Raw genomic sequence first — 14,914 nt, forward strand, 5'->3', positions numbered from 1 at the left:
CCAGCATCAATGGACACCTTGCCCCGGGCTGCCACCCAGTTGTGTGCGTAGTTTTCACTCTGCTTCTGACCCTTAGGGGTGGTGATCAGCACTATGGGTTCAGCAAGAGTGTCAAGAAACTCCTTCTCACACATTCTCCTGGGGAGCAGGCAGAGAAAACACTGGCCTACATTAATGGAACTTATAGAGACTAGTTTGAAGCTATTGTGCCAACTTAGTATATACACTGTCCTGTCGGTGTAGTCTAGGTTATAAACAATCAGCCAGTTTAATCTGGGCTATATGCTGCCCTACTAAGGTGCTCTGCTTTGTCAGACAAAGTAGACTCCCTCATCCCCCGGCTGTGCTACAGGCCTGTACCAGGCCTGGACCTTCTGGACCTTCAAAGTTTTCAAAGTTCTAGCTGATGAAGCAGTGGTGGGTGGATGGATTGACCATTCATTCATTCAATCATTCATCACTACCTCCTGGTGATCCTTGCGTTCTGGGCTGTGAACTTTGGAATTTTCCTGAACATTGTCAGGTGCTGTGTTGAGAGCAGCTGCTTAACCTCCTCTGTCCTCTACTCCTTCCAATCTTATGCTACTTCTTCTCTGGTCTGCTATCTCAGGTTCATCTGACTTGTGTCTGAAGCATCCAGCCCCTGAGTTTTCTATATGGCTTCCTGGAAATGACTGCTTTCCTTCTCAGTTATAAATAGAACTTTCATTCTGCCTCCTCCCTCATTGCCGGATTCACGGTTCTTTACTGAGCAGAAGCATTGGGTGTAAAACATGATTTTACTTACAGAGGCCCTGTGCCCACTCCTCAGACCCCAAACCTGAGCCTCTTGCTGCCTGAGGGTGCAGCATGTTGCCCTTCACCCTGCACCCTAGGATTCCTGGTGTAGCAAGAGCAGTGACTGCTAATGAGCATTTTTGTGACAATCCAGGGGAATAAGCACTTGGGTTAGGGGTGTTTTACAGTAAGTTGTCCAAGGTCAAAGGGTAGTGAGACAGTGAGACATGCAGCCAAGGCTGGAATCTAAGCCTTGGTGACTCAAAAGCTTGGGAGCTTATCCACTGCACTCTGTCTCAGGACCTTGCTCTGCAGGCATTTTTTTTTTTTTTTGTAATTCCTTCTCCCTCCACCCCAGTTCAGAAAGGATCAGACAGAGGCAGTGGTAGCTTTTCTCACTCTTAAGAAGAAACATGAAGCATTCAGGCCCTGAAGTTGTTCTGAGTCACTCATCCAAGATCCCACACCAGTTTTAGCATAGACATCATAGTGCACAGACCATCCATATTATCTGTATCCACTGAGCACCTTTATGGGATTCTACATCAAACCCTGGTGATAAGAACCAACCAGTCATATTCTAGAGTTTACCCCATAATTCTTGCTGCCCAAGTAAACATGATGAACTACATTTTAGTTTAGGATGTATGGCAATTTACATTTCTGTAAAATGAGATAGATTTCTCACCCAAGTCCAGATGCTTGCCCTGTCAAGTAGCTGGTGAAATTCCTACCGAGGGAATTTCCACAGGGCCATAATCTGGTTGGTATATGATGCTGAAGTTATTGGGCTCATGAATTTCTGGAAAGATTAGATTTGATGACTTCTAAAGGGAAGGTGGGGCAGGGGTGTGTGGGAGCCAGACCGCCCCATCATGGAAGACAGTGTACACTTGTCAATGTCAGAATGTTGGTATTCCCCAAACTAAAGCTGCTACGGTCATTGTCCATGATATATCAGCCAGGTTGTCAAGCTAATGTATTACCCATTTTGTAAATAAAACCATTAATCTCTCAAGAACATATCTAGTCACTTTGGGTGAAAACAGAAATTATAGTTCATTGGTTTGACCTAGGTGACAGCAAGATTTCATTAGTGAGCATTAGTTATAAATAGCAAGAGATCCATTTATTATTAACTTTTTCTCTGAGCTGGGCACGGTGCTCAGGACTTTACTCCCATGGTCTTAGTTCATCCATACACACACTTGATTTTTACCCAACCAACTTTGCAGATAAGGACACAAAGGCTCAGAAAGGGTAAATCCTTTGTTCACGGGCTTGTAGTTAGCACACATCAAGTATAGGAGTTAATCCTGAAGTCTGAGTCTAAATTTGTGTGTTTGCAGATTTTATATAGAATGACATAAAGTTGTTCTCTTCTGTCTTATAGAATGATGCAGAGTTGTTCTAATTTGTTGTATAGAACAATATAAAGTAGAACCCAAGAGAAATCGGAGTTCCCCTGTCCATGTCCCAAATCTCTAGGGTAGATAGGTAAATCCTGGCTCAATCACAAACCCTTCCTACCTTTGTTGACTGTCACTAGCAACACTCCAGCTGATTCAGGTGGAATATGTTTGTATCTTTTAAGGGAAGTAGAAAGGAGATTCTATTTTTTTCTTTTGGGAAAATAAACTCCACATCTTATTAAGCAAAGCATTATACCCAGCAGAACTTTCTCCAAAGTGAATTTCATCCACCTGTCAGAAACAGATTTTTATCTAATGCACTAATCTCAATTTTTTAGCCTTTTCTCTTTCAAAACATTGCAAAAGAATAACCAAATTTTAGCTCTACATCCCTTAGCTACATTGAAAAGTAAAATTTGGAAATAAGGAAGCACTCCACTTCAACTTGGAATTGTGGCATTTATCTTTTGACCATTTCTACTGCATGAAGGATATTAGAAGCAGCAAAACATTTAAGCTTCAAAACACCAACTTGATCAGAAATCCTTCATTTCAGTGGCTGAAACATAACAATCGGAATTTCCTTTGCACTTTTATTTTTCTCTTGAGGCAAAATCCAAGGGCAAATAAGTCAAAATCCTTGTTGTCATCTGCATTTTGAGATGTTTGAAGATGAGTAACAAAGAGAGTGTATAATAGCAATTAGTCCTACAATGTGAATATAGTTTCTTAGTTAATTCCACTCCTCATATCTAAGTACTTAGTTCAAGAATTAAGTCCTACCAAATTACTTAAAGTTCACCTTAAAACTCTTCCTAATTTTCCTCCAAGTTTGTTGAAGTCTATACACATCCCAATTTTAGGTCCCGCATAAGCCATATATTACTTCTTGACACAAGATACATAGCTTGATTTTTTAGTTATTAGATTATTCTTAAATTTACTAGGCTTCATCTAGCCTATAAATTGGAATGGTATTTAGGACAATTTCCCAGTGTAATGGAAATTTCTACCTTTAACGCAAAATCAAGAAATCTAATCTTCAGCTTGACTTGCTGCTGACCAGATGTCTGACAATGGGCTAGAGCTTGAGCTTGACCACAGTGGGGCTCAGTTTCCCCTTAGGTGGTGTCTGAGTAGTGTGGAAGAGCATCCAGACCCCTACCAGTTTGACAACACTCCAGCCATTTCCCCTCAGAGCAGGAACAGTCTATGATCTTAATCAGAGCTCCCTCAGAGCACTACGCAAAAGGAAAAGATGTACTACCAACTGTTTTCTTGGGTAAGGAAATCATTTCTCTAAAAAAAACTTTGAAAATAAACATTTGGGCCCTCTCAGCTTGCTAAGTTTGTGAAAACTGGTTTGTTTATGGTCAAGAACAGCCTAGCACCCATTTCTCCCCAGTGTAGTTTTAGGACATGCAGTTTTCTAGATCCTGTTTTCCAGCCACTTTGCCCTCCTGCATGTATTAGCTGATCCAGTCAGGGTGCTACCTCGACGGAGAGTGAGGATTGCTGTCCCTTGATCCTTAGTGAGCAACCACTCAGCCAGGGCCCTCTTAGAGTCTAGTGAAGCTTAGAGAGAAATCACACAAAACATGATGCTAATTTTCTCCTTTGAAGAGGGAGTTTTGAAGACAAAACTGATATCCACTAAACACATCTTAGAAGGCATTTCATCAAGGGCCAACCCCTGCAGGTGAACATGGCTCAGGGAGTGCTCCAGTATGGGTGTCCTGCAGGGACAGAGCAGCTGCTTGGAGGAGGCGGGCTGTGAGCTGGTCCCTGAACAATGAGAGATTTGTTCAGGGCACTGTATGTGGTCTCTGGACCAGCAGCATCAGCATTACTTGTTAGAAATGCAGATTCTCAGATCCCCCACAGAGTCAACACCTCTGGGTGGACCTAATGAGTTGCTTTTTAAACAAGTCTAATTCTGGTGCACACTCTACTTTGACTTCAGCTCCCTTAGGGGAAAGGCATGGCTCAAGAGCCTTGGAACCAAATGGAGCCTGAGTGAAGCTCTAGGAAGGGGTGAGGCTGGGATGTGGTAGAACAAAGGCAGCCACAAGGCACAGGTAGGACATGAGCCTGGGTAGCACCTTAACTTTACCATTCACTCTTGTGTGACCTCAATAAATCACTTGGCATCTGAGTGTCAACTTCTTCCTCTGTAAGGGAGGAAAATAACATTGCCTTGCAGGGTGGCTGAAAAATGGAAGGAAGGCAGTGTGTGTAAAGTCCCTGGCACAGTGCAGCCGTAGCACATGCTGAGCTCTGGAGGAAGGGCTGGGAAGAGAGAGTGTAGGGAACATGGTGGGGAGAGTCAGGTATAGGGCCATGGGCCTCATGAGCTGGGGCTTCCCTGCTATTCCTGTCTTATAGAGAGTGTTAGTCTTATACTGTGTCTTTGTTACTTTCTTGTTTCTTGGACAAAATATGACACCCGCAGGTTAAAGAAGGAAAGATTTATTTTGGCTTGAGGTTTAAGTCCGTATTCAGCAGGCTGCAAGGCAGGGTGGCATGGTAAAGGGACATCACAGAGAAGAATCAGTCCATGGCACAGCAGGCAGTAGGCAGCAAGCAGTGGGCCAGCCTTCTTTCTGTCCTTTTGTATTGCATCTAGACTTCAAGCCTATTGGTTGGTGCCACCCACACCCAAGGTGGGCCTTCCTTTTATCCACACCCAGAACTATACTAAACCAATCAGTGGAGTAATTTAGTTATCACACACTCTTACTCCATATTCATACACCTTAGATCGAGCCACCTCCAAAAACCCCCATCTATGAGCCTTTGCATGCCTGAGGCTTTAGGGAGAGATCTAGATAAAAGCCATAACACAGAGTTTTGGAGGACAGCTAGAGAGGTGTATGTCTTTTGATGGGGGCAGTAAGGGGAGATTAGTGTTCTAGGGTCCCTGAACCTTGCTTCTCAGGACAGGTTCTTGAAGTAGAGATTCCTGTAACGTGGCACCCTCTAGCACTGAGACAGTGTCGATGTTCTACATGTGGACTGTTTTTCCATCTAATGACCACAAGATACATATTTCTGAACATGGTCTTTTCTCCTAGTCTTGACATTTGCTGTTCAGATGCAAGTAGGGAAAGCAGAGCCATCTACCATCTCTGTAGGGTGGCCACTGCTAAGACCCTTCAGGTCAACAGCAAACACTTCCTGGTGCTCAGGTGAGGCTCCGCCCCTGTGCCCAAGACATTCTTTACCTCAAGGGGAGACACCCATGAAAATGACTCACAGTGTCCTCCTTGGCCCCAGCCTTTGACATCTGCTACTTCATTTAGTCTTATGACTGCCTCAGGAGGCAATGCACAGATGAAGATGGGGAGACTGAGGCTCCAAGCAGGGACACCTGGCCCAAAGTCACAAGGGCAAGACAAGGCAGAGACTGACTCAAGTGGTGAGTCTGAAACCACTTTACTGTAATGCTGTGGAGAAAGTGTGTCATTGATGGAGTGAAGCCAGCAGAGGCTTCACAGCTGTTAACATCTGACATCTTTGAAGGGTTCACAGGCTAAATCTGAGTTCTCTGGGTAAACCTAAGGGCTGAAGCATTTAAATCTGATGGACCAGGGTGTGCACCAATGCTTGGGCTGAGCTGGGGCCAGAGGCTGGCCTTGAAGGCACCTTCCACTCTTGGAAGAACCTTTCCTAGCACCAGTTCTGTCCCCATTCCTAGGGCTAGGGTAGTTGCCCTCCCAGCACTTCTGGCTTCTCTTGGCTTTCTGATGCTCCTCCCAGGCAGCACCAGGCACTGGGATGTCATTTGGAATTCTCAAGAGGGCTGGCAGGTCCTTCACTTTGCCTTCCTCTGACCAGCACACTGTAGGTGCTCAGAAAATTCAGGCAATGAAGTAGGTGAGAGGGGCCAGAAGGAAGGAACTTCCCCAGGCCACTGCGGTGAGGATAATGGAGCTCCCCATGGTTTCTGGTGGTCATCAGAAGGGTGGATCTGTGGTCAGGTCTGAGCTTGTGTCCCAAGTGGGAAGCTCACCAAGGGTGTAGCCATAACCACAGGTGCTTGTGAATGGCTGATGCACCCACCCATTGGTACCCTCTAGTAACTGCTACTTAAGAATTAATAATGAACTTGCATTTTCCCAATTTGTGTAATTGTCCTATTGTTCTGAAGTAGAAACAATATTGACCCTTAAAATTGAGACCATGATGTTGCTAAGTGTACAAATTAGGATCCCACAGTGGCCTGGCAGGGTGCAGGGAAAAGGGGTCTTCCATGCAAATTAACTGAATAAAAGATAAGTGGGTGTCAAGAAGGAGGTAAAGAAGAAAAGGAGGGAGGAATAAAATGAGGGAGTACCTCTCACTGTAACTATAAATAGAATCATCACCAATGATTGTAGTTATCATTTTTCCATTTTCTAAACCTGAGACCGTTTAGCCACATGAATATTTAGCCAACTGGGGCCACAAAGAACAAACCAGTAAATATTTATGGAGCATCTGTTGTGGGTGTGGGTCTTCCAAAGATCCTGACCACAAAGTCCACTCCAAAGTCTTTTGGAAATCAAAATACTTTATTTCTGAAATATTTCTCAATTTTCTTCAATAAGTATCTCTTGAGAAAGTGCAACAGTAAAAAATGGGATCGGATTTAGGCACCAAAGCAGGTTACTGGTGGACAGGGAAGGCCAGTGAGTGGGACTGGGGTCTGTCTACCCTAGGCTTTCATCCAGCAGGTTGCTATTTCAACGCAACACACCCATCTCCATTTATCTGCAGCCTGTCTCCTTTTATGCTCTGCTGGAAAGGCTTTAAACAATTTTGGAGAACCATTGTATCTTTCCATCTGCATTAATCAGACAAAAGGTAGAGGTTGTCTAAGATTAAAAGTGTCTAATATCTAAGTTTTATTATCTTCTCTGCTTTTCTTTGTTTTGATTTTAGGAATTCAAGGACAGAAGGGAACAAAAGGAGAATCAGGAGTCCCAGGTAAAGGGCTGGCTTCATTTTAATTTCCCAGAATGATGACTGGAGAGGTTTGTGCAGTTGGAAGTGGAGTCTACTTGACTTTGAACACACAGCTGTGACCTTCCCCCGAAAGCTGACGCTAAGATTCTAGGGCTCTGTCGTCCAAGCCTCTATTTTTCCCTGGAAAACAAAGGAAACAGTAGGCACTTGATGTCCTATGTTTTGTAGAGTGTGTGACAAGGGCTGAGATTGGCAAGGGATAAGAAAGCCAGGAGAACCGATGGTGCAGGTGGTGGCTTCAGGCTGTGGAGCCACCATGGAGCTAGGCAACCTCCATCTGCCATCCAGGGTTGGGGGTTTCTCAGTTTTGGCCTGTTTTTCCTCATCCTTTTGTTTGCTCAAGACCCTCCTCTTCTCCTTCTGCTGGTTCTCACTAGTATATTATTACTGTTATTATCCTTATCTATAAAGTCCTTGCTCATAGTTGGTTACTGAGTTCAGCACCCACTACCCAGCATGTCTAGTCTTCTCAATAGCGTGTTCCTAATGAGTGCTGTATTGGGTTGTTTTTCATTACTGTAATGAAATGGCTGAGGTAGATCATTATGAAAGGAAAGAGGTTTGTTAAGCTCACAGTCCTAGAGATTCAAGGGCATGGTGGTGGCTCCTGCTCAGCCTCAAAGAAGGCCTCATAGCAAACAGTGTCAACACAGTGGAGTCATGTGCAGGAGGAAGAGATCCCATTGCTGGACAGGAAGTCAAAGAAGTTGGGGTACCATGATCCTTTCTGAAGAAAGTAGTTGGCCTAAGGATTTCCTGCCAACTCCTCTCACCAAAAGTCCCATGTCCTCTTACTATCACCACAATGAGGACAGGAACCCTTGGGGGACATTTCACCATATCCAAACCATAGCACATACCAAAGCAAAACTTCTCAGACAAACTTCTGGAGCAATTTTTCTTTCTCATGAACTACATATTCTATTATTGTTTAATTCACTGAAGGAGACACAGAGGCCTAAAAACGTTCTAGCAAAGTCTCCTAGAATGGCTCGAACTTCCACACAATTATGTAATCAGCTGAGGACCAACAATCTCTGGAACATGGTTCACCATTCCCATTTGCATGTTCTCAACAGTGTCAGTGTGAGAGTCAGGGGGCAGAACAGCCCGTGTGGAGCTGAGGTACAGGCTGAGAGTGCACACAGCTCGTGCATGGGGAAGCTGGGAGTTAGGGATTACTCATAAGCAGCAGGGCCCTTGGGAACCCCTTAGGATGGCAGAGAAGGATGTCTATGGGAGTGTCCTCTCTCTTCTTGTAGGATCTGCAGGACCAAAGGGAGAAAAGGGAACCCTCGGGCCGGTAGGCCTCAGAGGAGCACCTGGAGTAGTTGGCCCGAAGGGAGACCCAGGAGTGAAAGGTAAAGGTTGCACAACCCAGGTAGGTACAGGTCTGTTCATTCAGCGGGAAAGTTACATCCTGGGATGGCCCTGGGCACTGAGCACACAGCGGTGAGCCAGGCACGGCCCAGCCCTCCAAGCGGCCAGCCTGTGAGTGTGCGTATGAACCTCATGCATTCTTGCTCCTGGCCAGCACCCATGACTGACCACATAGTCCCACAAAGGATATGCCTCTGTCCCATGCCATGTCTCTCACCAAACGTCCCTCACTAATCTAACTTCCACCCTCCCTGCTGGAGCTTGGGCCCATTTTTTCTTGGTCAGCCATTGGTGCCCATGGCACATCCAGTCCCTGTGATGCTGGGTTGCAGGCAAAGATGGAAAAGAGGCACTGACCTCACCAGCCCTCCATCTTCCTGCCCACTGCTAGCAAAGGAAGGTGAGGGACACTGGTAAGGTGACACTTTAAATTGTGTGGGTTTTCTCCTCACAACAGGATCTTCTGGGCAGAAAGGAGAAAAAGGAGAAAAAGGTGGAAAAGGTAATTGACATTTCTATTCTTTTAATTTGTGCTTTAGGGTCAATTCAGTATTAGAAAATTATATATATGTTGGGAAGGAGACAGCTTCTCAAAGATATTTTTCATTTTGGGGAAAAGCTGACAGACCCCTCTCTTGAACCCTGACCTTTCCAGGCAGGCACATGGTAGTGGCACACCTTCCTCCCCCCTTCTCTCCCTTTCTCTTTTCCTTTCTTCCTCCCTCCCCTCTTTCATTTCCTCGCTCTGCATCCCTCCTTTTTTCTCTCTTTCTCTCCATCTCTTCTTGCCTACATTTCTCCCTCCACTCTTTCCTTCCTTCCGTTTTCTTAACTATTTTTTCTCTCTGCCACATGTGACAAAATGTGGTCTGGAGGAATGACAAGACCAGCCACGGAGGCACCTGCTCCTGTGGCCTTGTGGCACCACCAAGCACATGCAGGCAGGATGCCAGGTTGTATCAGGGCCAAAAAATGGGGTTCCTTCCTCCCGGCTCTGGTGACAGCCAAGCAGGGGGACCCCATAAATCCTCCAAAGGTGAACAGGGAGAGCCAGCATTAACATGGGCCCTGGCACATCTGAACTTTCCCCACCTGTCTTTTTTGGTTTTTTTAACCCAGGCTCATATTCCTCATCCGTCAGGATTATTGGCAGTAGTAGTAGAGGCCGGGCTGAGGTATACTATGCTGAGGTCTGGGGAACAATTTGCGACGATGGCTGGGATAACTCCGACGCCACCGTTTTCTGCCGCATGCTGGGTTTCAGCAGGGGAAAAGCCCTTGGCAACTATGGAGGCGGTAAGTGTGTCCTCACCCAGGGCCCCCTCCCAGAAGGGGCTGTAGTGATGTACTGACACCTTTGATTGTCGGTGACTCAGTGTGGCTCGGGATAAATGTATTGGTTCAAGCAACTGACAAGTTCTGCACCTTAGGGCTCTGGGGTTCACCTCCTTCTAGCTTGGCCACCACAGCAAAGAGATGTCATCTTGTCCCCAGCAGTGACAGTGAAGGCTTTGTGGGGCTGCAGCTGGCCTAGCCTGGTCAGTGCCTGTCCAGTCATGGAGTCAGAATTCCACCTGGCCTTTCACCTGGGTATTCTCTCTACAGAAGGCAGGGATGTATGGCAGGTAATTTGTAGCTGTCTGGCAGCCAGAAGTCTGGACTGACCTGCAGTCTTGGCTGTGATCCACTAAAGAATACATGGGACAGCTGGGGTTGTGGCTCAGTGTCAGAAACTTGCCTAGCAAACTTGAGGCCCTGTGTTCCATCCTCAGTACAACCAAAAGGGGGTGGGATGGAAGAAAACCTAAAACAAATTGGAGTGGGAACTTACTAAGACTAATCTGAGCAAGACAACCTGGGGTGCTAGTGATCAGCTAAGTTTATATCTTTTTTTCCCCAACCAAAGGTCAAACCTTCAGCAAAGAACTTAATTCCTCACCTGAGCCCTTCCCTTGACCATAAGAGTTGGCCTCCCAAGGGACACTAGGCCCCCAAATGCCCTCTGCTCTTACCCGACCTCAAAGTGCAGACTTGCTTTTTAATTTGGATCCAGTTGGACTATGAAACTTTAAATACACATCTTCTTTATATATTGAAGCATATATAAAGTCACATTGTGATGTAAATGACTAACAAAATAATATTATTTCAATTATATCAGAAGGAAGGGGGCTTGACAAAGACGCAAATCCCTTTCAAGGCACTTGAGAAAAGGGTACAGCAGTGAATTAGCAGGGAAGAGACAGGAGGCTGGAGCACCCCGGGCAGAGAGTTCAGCAGTGTGTACACTCAGCATTAAAATAGCTTTTAGAGGCACCAGAGGAGCCCTCAGCTTTGCCAGTCTGCCCCAGGTGGGAGCTTTCAGGACCTGCATGGCTGCTTGGCTTTGACCGTAACCCTACGTCTCCTCTCTCTTGCTTCCCCCATCTCAAGGCACTGGGAAGATCTGGCTGGACGATGTCGCCTGTCAGGGGTCGGAGTCTTCCCTGTGGAGCTGCAACAAGAGTTCCTGGGGCTCTCACAACTGTGGCCACAGCGAGGATGCAGGCGTGGAGTGCAGCTAATCTTGAAGTCCTGAAGTCACTGCTCTGTCCCCATGATGGCCTTCGGCTCACACACACGTGGGAAGAAAAGGACTGTGTGAGGGATCCCTGGAACTGGCTGAGCAGGCTCTGGAGAGGGTCATTAATGAAAATCAAAGTGCAGCCTGGCAACAGCCTGGGCTGTGGCTGAATGTCACTGAGCTGGTGACTCCCACCCTTTATCCATGTCCGCACTCAGTGGTGCACTTGTTCACTGAATTCTCCCTCACCCATGCACTCTGTCTGGCCAACCTCAGCCCATAGGCCAGGGGACAGTGGGGTGGGGGCAGAGGAAATGATGGGGAAAAGTGAAGGTCACCTGTGGTCAGAGTTAGCCTTGACCTTGCCTTCAGTCGTTTGGCATCTCCCAGAGCCAGCTCCCCGGGCTGGGCAGCAAATGAAGAGGCTGGCTTCCAGGTGGCACCAGGTCACAGGATAAATGGAATTGTACCTTTCAGCCTGGAGATTAGTTCTCAGGAGTAGGATGTGAGCCCCATAATTGCTAGGATTTTTGTCTGCTTTATCCACCCTAGGAGTGTCTCAGGCATGTTTATTGAATAAATGATGGAATTAAACCAAGTAGGTGAGACACGCAGTCTGTCTGAGTGGTATGGGTTCTCTCTACTGTGTCCATGTTCTCTCTGAGTGGGATCTTGTGATCTCTCTCTCTCTCTTTCTCTCTCCCTCCCCCCTCCCCCAATGAGCAATCTGGAAGAGTTTGTTGCAGGAGACACCCTGGTGTCATCATTCCCTTTAGATTGTGAGGAAGTTCAGCCTCAGACTGAGGAAAATTTCCCTAGGTCGACTGCAAATGGCAGAGCCAAGGTTAGGACCCAGGAAGGAGCAGGTGGAAGGACTGAGGGATGGAGTGACCAATATTTCTGGCCACTGTGCCACACTCCAGGTGCAAGGTAAGAGAGTGTGCCCCAGTGGGTCACCTCAGGGCTCTAGACATCCAGCCACCCATAGTCCAAATGCATTTTCAGAGGGTGAAGCTACAGGCCCCCAGCAACAGTGCCAGTTTGCAGGAAGCAGGAGGGCTTTGGCCCTCAAGAGACTGGGATTGGAGGAGACTGGGAAGCCAACCACTTTAGTCTGACTGAAGCCTGTACAGTCATGTTCTTTTTCTGGCATGTGGATGGGACCTGATAGGTCAGAGAGGAAGGAAGACATTTTAAGACATATAGAGGATTCCTGGATTCACTGCATATTTACAAATGTAACTGATGCATCTTATCCCCACCCACTGTCCCTTAAACCTATTGTCTGTTCCAAGAAGCTTTTGCCCAAGAAAAGGGAAGGGCAGGCACCACCTGAAACAAACTTGAAGAGCTGGATGGGAAGATAGAGTCAGGAAAATAGAGATGCAAACAGAAAAGATTTTTCTAAGGTTTTTCATTTATCTTATCAAATGCCAGGCATGGCTTAATTGACCCTGGCTCTTTGAGGAAGGAAAGCCTGAGCTAAGCAAACAGGAAGAAGCTGTTGAGCTGACAGAGGGAAAGGAAATAAGGAGGCAGCCAGAGAGGAAAGGGTCTTCCCCATAGTTTCAGGCCCAGATCCACCTTCCTCATCTCTTCCTTCAATGATGGGTGGTGCCGGTACTGGTTCCTGCCAGGGAAACAAACCCCTTCCCTCCTCCCTAGGGATGCTGATTTGTCCCTAGGCCTGGACAAGGACACGAGCCCCCCTGAACCCCAAACTACTTCACCCTCTAGAGCTCATTCCCAATGACATCTTGCTGTTGAATGAGAGGGCCATGACCTACCCTGAGCTCTGCCAAGCCTGGGCTCAGTGCTTTTATAGTTTCTCCTTTGTTACTCTTTAAATGTGCATGTTTGTGTGGTACTGGGCATTGAAGCCAGGGCCTTCACACTGCATTTATCCCCATCCTTTTTATTTTTTATTTTGAGACAAGGTCTTGCTAAGTTGCCCAGAATTGGCTTGAACTTGAGATTCTCCTGCCTCAGCCTCCTAGAGTTCTGGGATTACAGAGATGTACCCCCCATGACTGGCCTTATGGAATCTTAACTTCATATCAGGGCATTGTGCTAAGGGAGTTAACTGAGACATTATCTCGTCACATGGAGTTTTTAGGAGAGTGAAGAAACCAAATTAACCAAATAATTACTAATAAACATGAGGAATGCTAGAAAGGAGATTCAAATGGTACCTTGGGGACATGTAAGGGATTTGGCCACAAGAATCAGGGAGGAAGAGATGTGTTAAGTAGATGAAGAGAAGAGGCAAACATCCTAGGCAGAGAAATTGGCATGAGTAAAGGTCCTGTGGCAAGAGGAAGAGGATAGGTAATAAGGGACTCCACAGAAGCTGCAGTGGCAGAAGCCAAAATTCGAGGCGAGAACTGCAGGAAACCATGCAGATTTCCTGAGTAAATTGAGGCCATACATTGAAGGTCCTCCACAACACTTAGGGATTCTTTTGTTTTGTTTTAATCCCAAGAGCATAGAAACTGCTGCACTATTTATAATGGGGGATGACATGTTAAGAAGTAGAGGTCATGATTGCAACTTCCACAACACATTTGTTAGCTACTCTTCTCCAAAGTGCACCCACGCACACACACACACGCACCACCCTTCATTGCAGAGGAACAAATAGCAGTCTACAGGCACAGACTAGTCAAAATCCCAGCAGAAAAGGAACTGTCTACCCTGCCATGCCCACCAAACTCCCAGACCTGTGTGTGGCCCAGCCATGCCTCAGCCACACCTCGCACCTTCTTTTGTGGCTTTGGACTCTTTCCCTGAGCTGCTGACCCTCCTTCCTATCCTTGGAGTGCAGACCTCTCTCCTGAGCCCTCTCATATGTATCCAGCTCACTGCCAACTGCCCCCACTGGGGGTCCTCCAAGCATCCCCTATTGTCCTCCCCTCTTGTTCCCCATCTCTGCAAATGGCTCCCTCCATCCAGTGCTCAAATTAGGAGTGAGTGTCAGATATCGCACCTCCCCTCCCCTAGCTTTCATCCCAGCAGGTGCCCAGTCCCACCAATTCTGCCTGTCCGATATCTCTCCAGTCCATCCAACTCTCTCCACCTCCACTACCATGACAGCCCAGGTCAGCTCCAATGGGCTGGATGCTTGGAACATCTCCTAACCAGTTTTCCTCCTCCACCCTCTACCAACCAGGCCTTCTGTTCACTCTCCAGTCAGCCTTAAAGATAATTGTGCCCCTGCCTAAAGCTTAGGCAGTGGGCCAAGCTTGCAAGGAAGTACTCCTGCCTGTCCATCTCAGGGGCTCTTCCAGCAAGCAGAAACACAGCATTTACTGTTACACCCAGCCTGTTGATTGTGCCATTTCTCTTATGCAATGTCACACCCCATAGGTTCTTGAGAAGTATTTTTGGATGGGCTCCTTGGATAAGTGAATGACTGAGTAGGCAGATGAAGGCATGAGTGACACAAAGCACAGCATTTGGCTTCTCTGTACTGGATTGCCGTGGAAACTTTCTCAGCTGAGAGGGGACCTTATCTTACATTTATGGGAACTAACTGCCCCCGTGCTTAGCTCTCCAGATTGAAGGGATGGTTTTCTCCAGAGGCAAATTTAACCCTCTGCCTCTTAAAGTTTACAAATTTAGCTTTCACAGCAACATCATGGAGCCTGAGTTTTACTCAGTGTGTAATAAATTTTAAAACTTTCTATTTCCCTGCTGCCTTAACATCTCCACAACAGGCAGTGAGCTCTCCACCCAGATGACCAGGTACATAGGCCGATGATGTTGGCCAGAGAAA

The 14,914-nt window shown here is 46.7% G+C and overlaps 1 protein-coding gene across 2 annotated transcripts in view; it reads left to right on the forward strand.

The window, feature by feature from the left end:
- Window positions 1-11,745, forward strand: part of Marco (macrophage receptor with collagenous structure) — a 32,780-nt gene extending 21,035 nt beyond the window's left edge. The window contains exons 13-17 of one of the 2 annotated variants that reach the window (XM_087197961.1): window positions 7,113-7,157; window positions 8,459-8,577; window positions 9,034-9,078; window positions 9,696-9,872; window positions 11,010-11,488. In XM_087197961.1, coding sequence (XP_087054087.1) covers window positions 7,113-7,157; window positions 8,459-8,577; window positions 9,034-9,078; window positions 9,696-9,872; window positions 11,010-11,309 — 686 coding nt within the window. In that variant the 3' untranslated portion in view covers window positions 11,310-11,488. Of the gene's footprint in view, window positions 1-7,112; window positions 7,158-8,458; window positions 8,578-9,033; window positions 9,079-9,695; window positions 9,873-11,009 lie in introns of both variants that reach the window. The other variant, XM_004836071.4, reaches the window with a different exon arrangement.
- The last annotated feature ends 3,169 nt before the right edge of the window (window positions 11,746-14,914 follow it).

This window comes from Heterocephalus glaber, unplaced genomic scaffold, assembly GCF_053883595.1.
Source record: "Heterocephalus glaber isolate CG9 unplaced genomic scaffold, H.glaber_assembly_v1.0 deba00000347, whole genome shotgun sequence".
In the NCBI taxonomy this organism is placed as follows: domain Eukaryota; kingdom Metazoa; phylum Chordata; class Mammalia; order Rodentia; family Bathyergidae; genus Heterocephalus; species Heterocephalus glaber.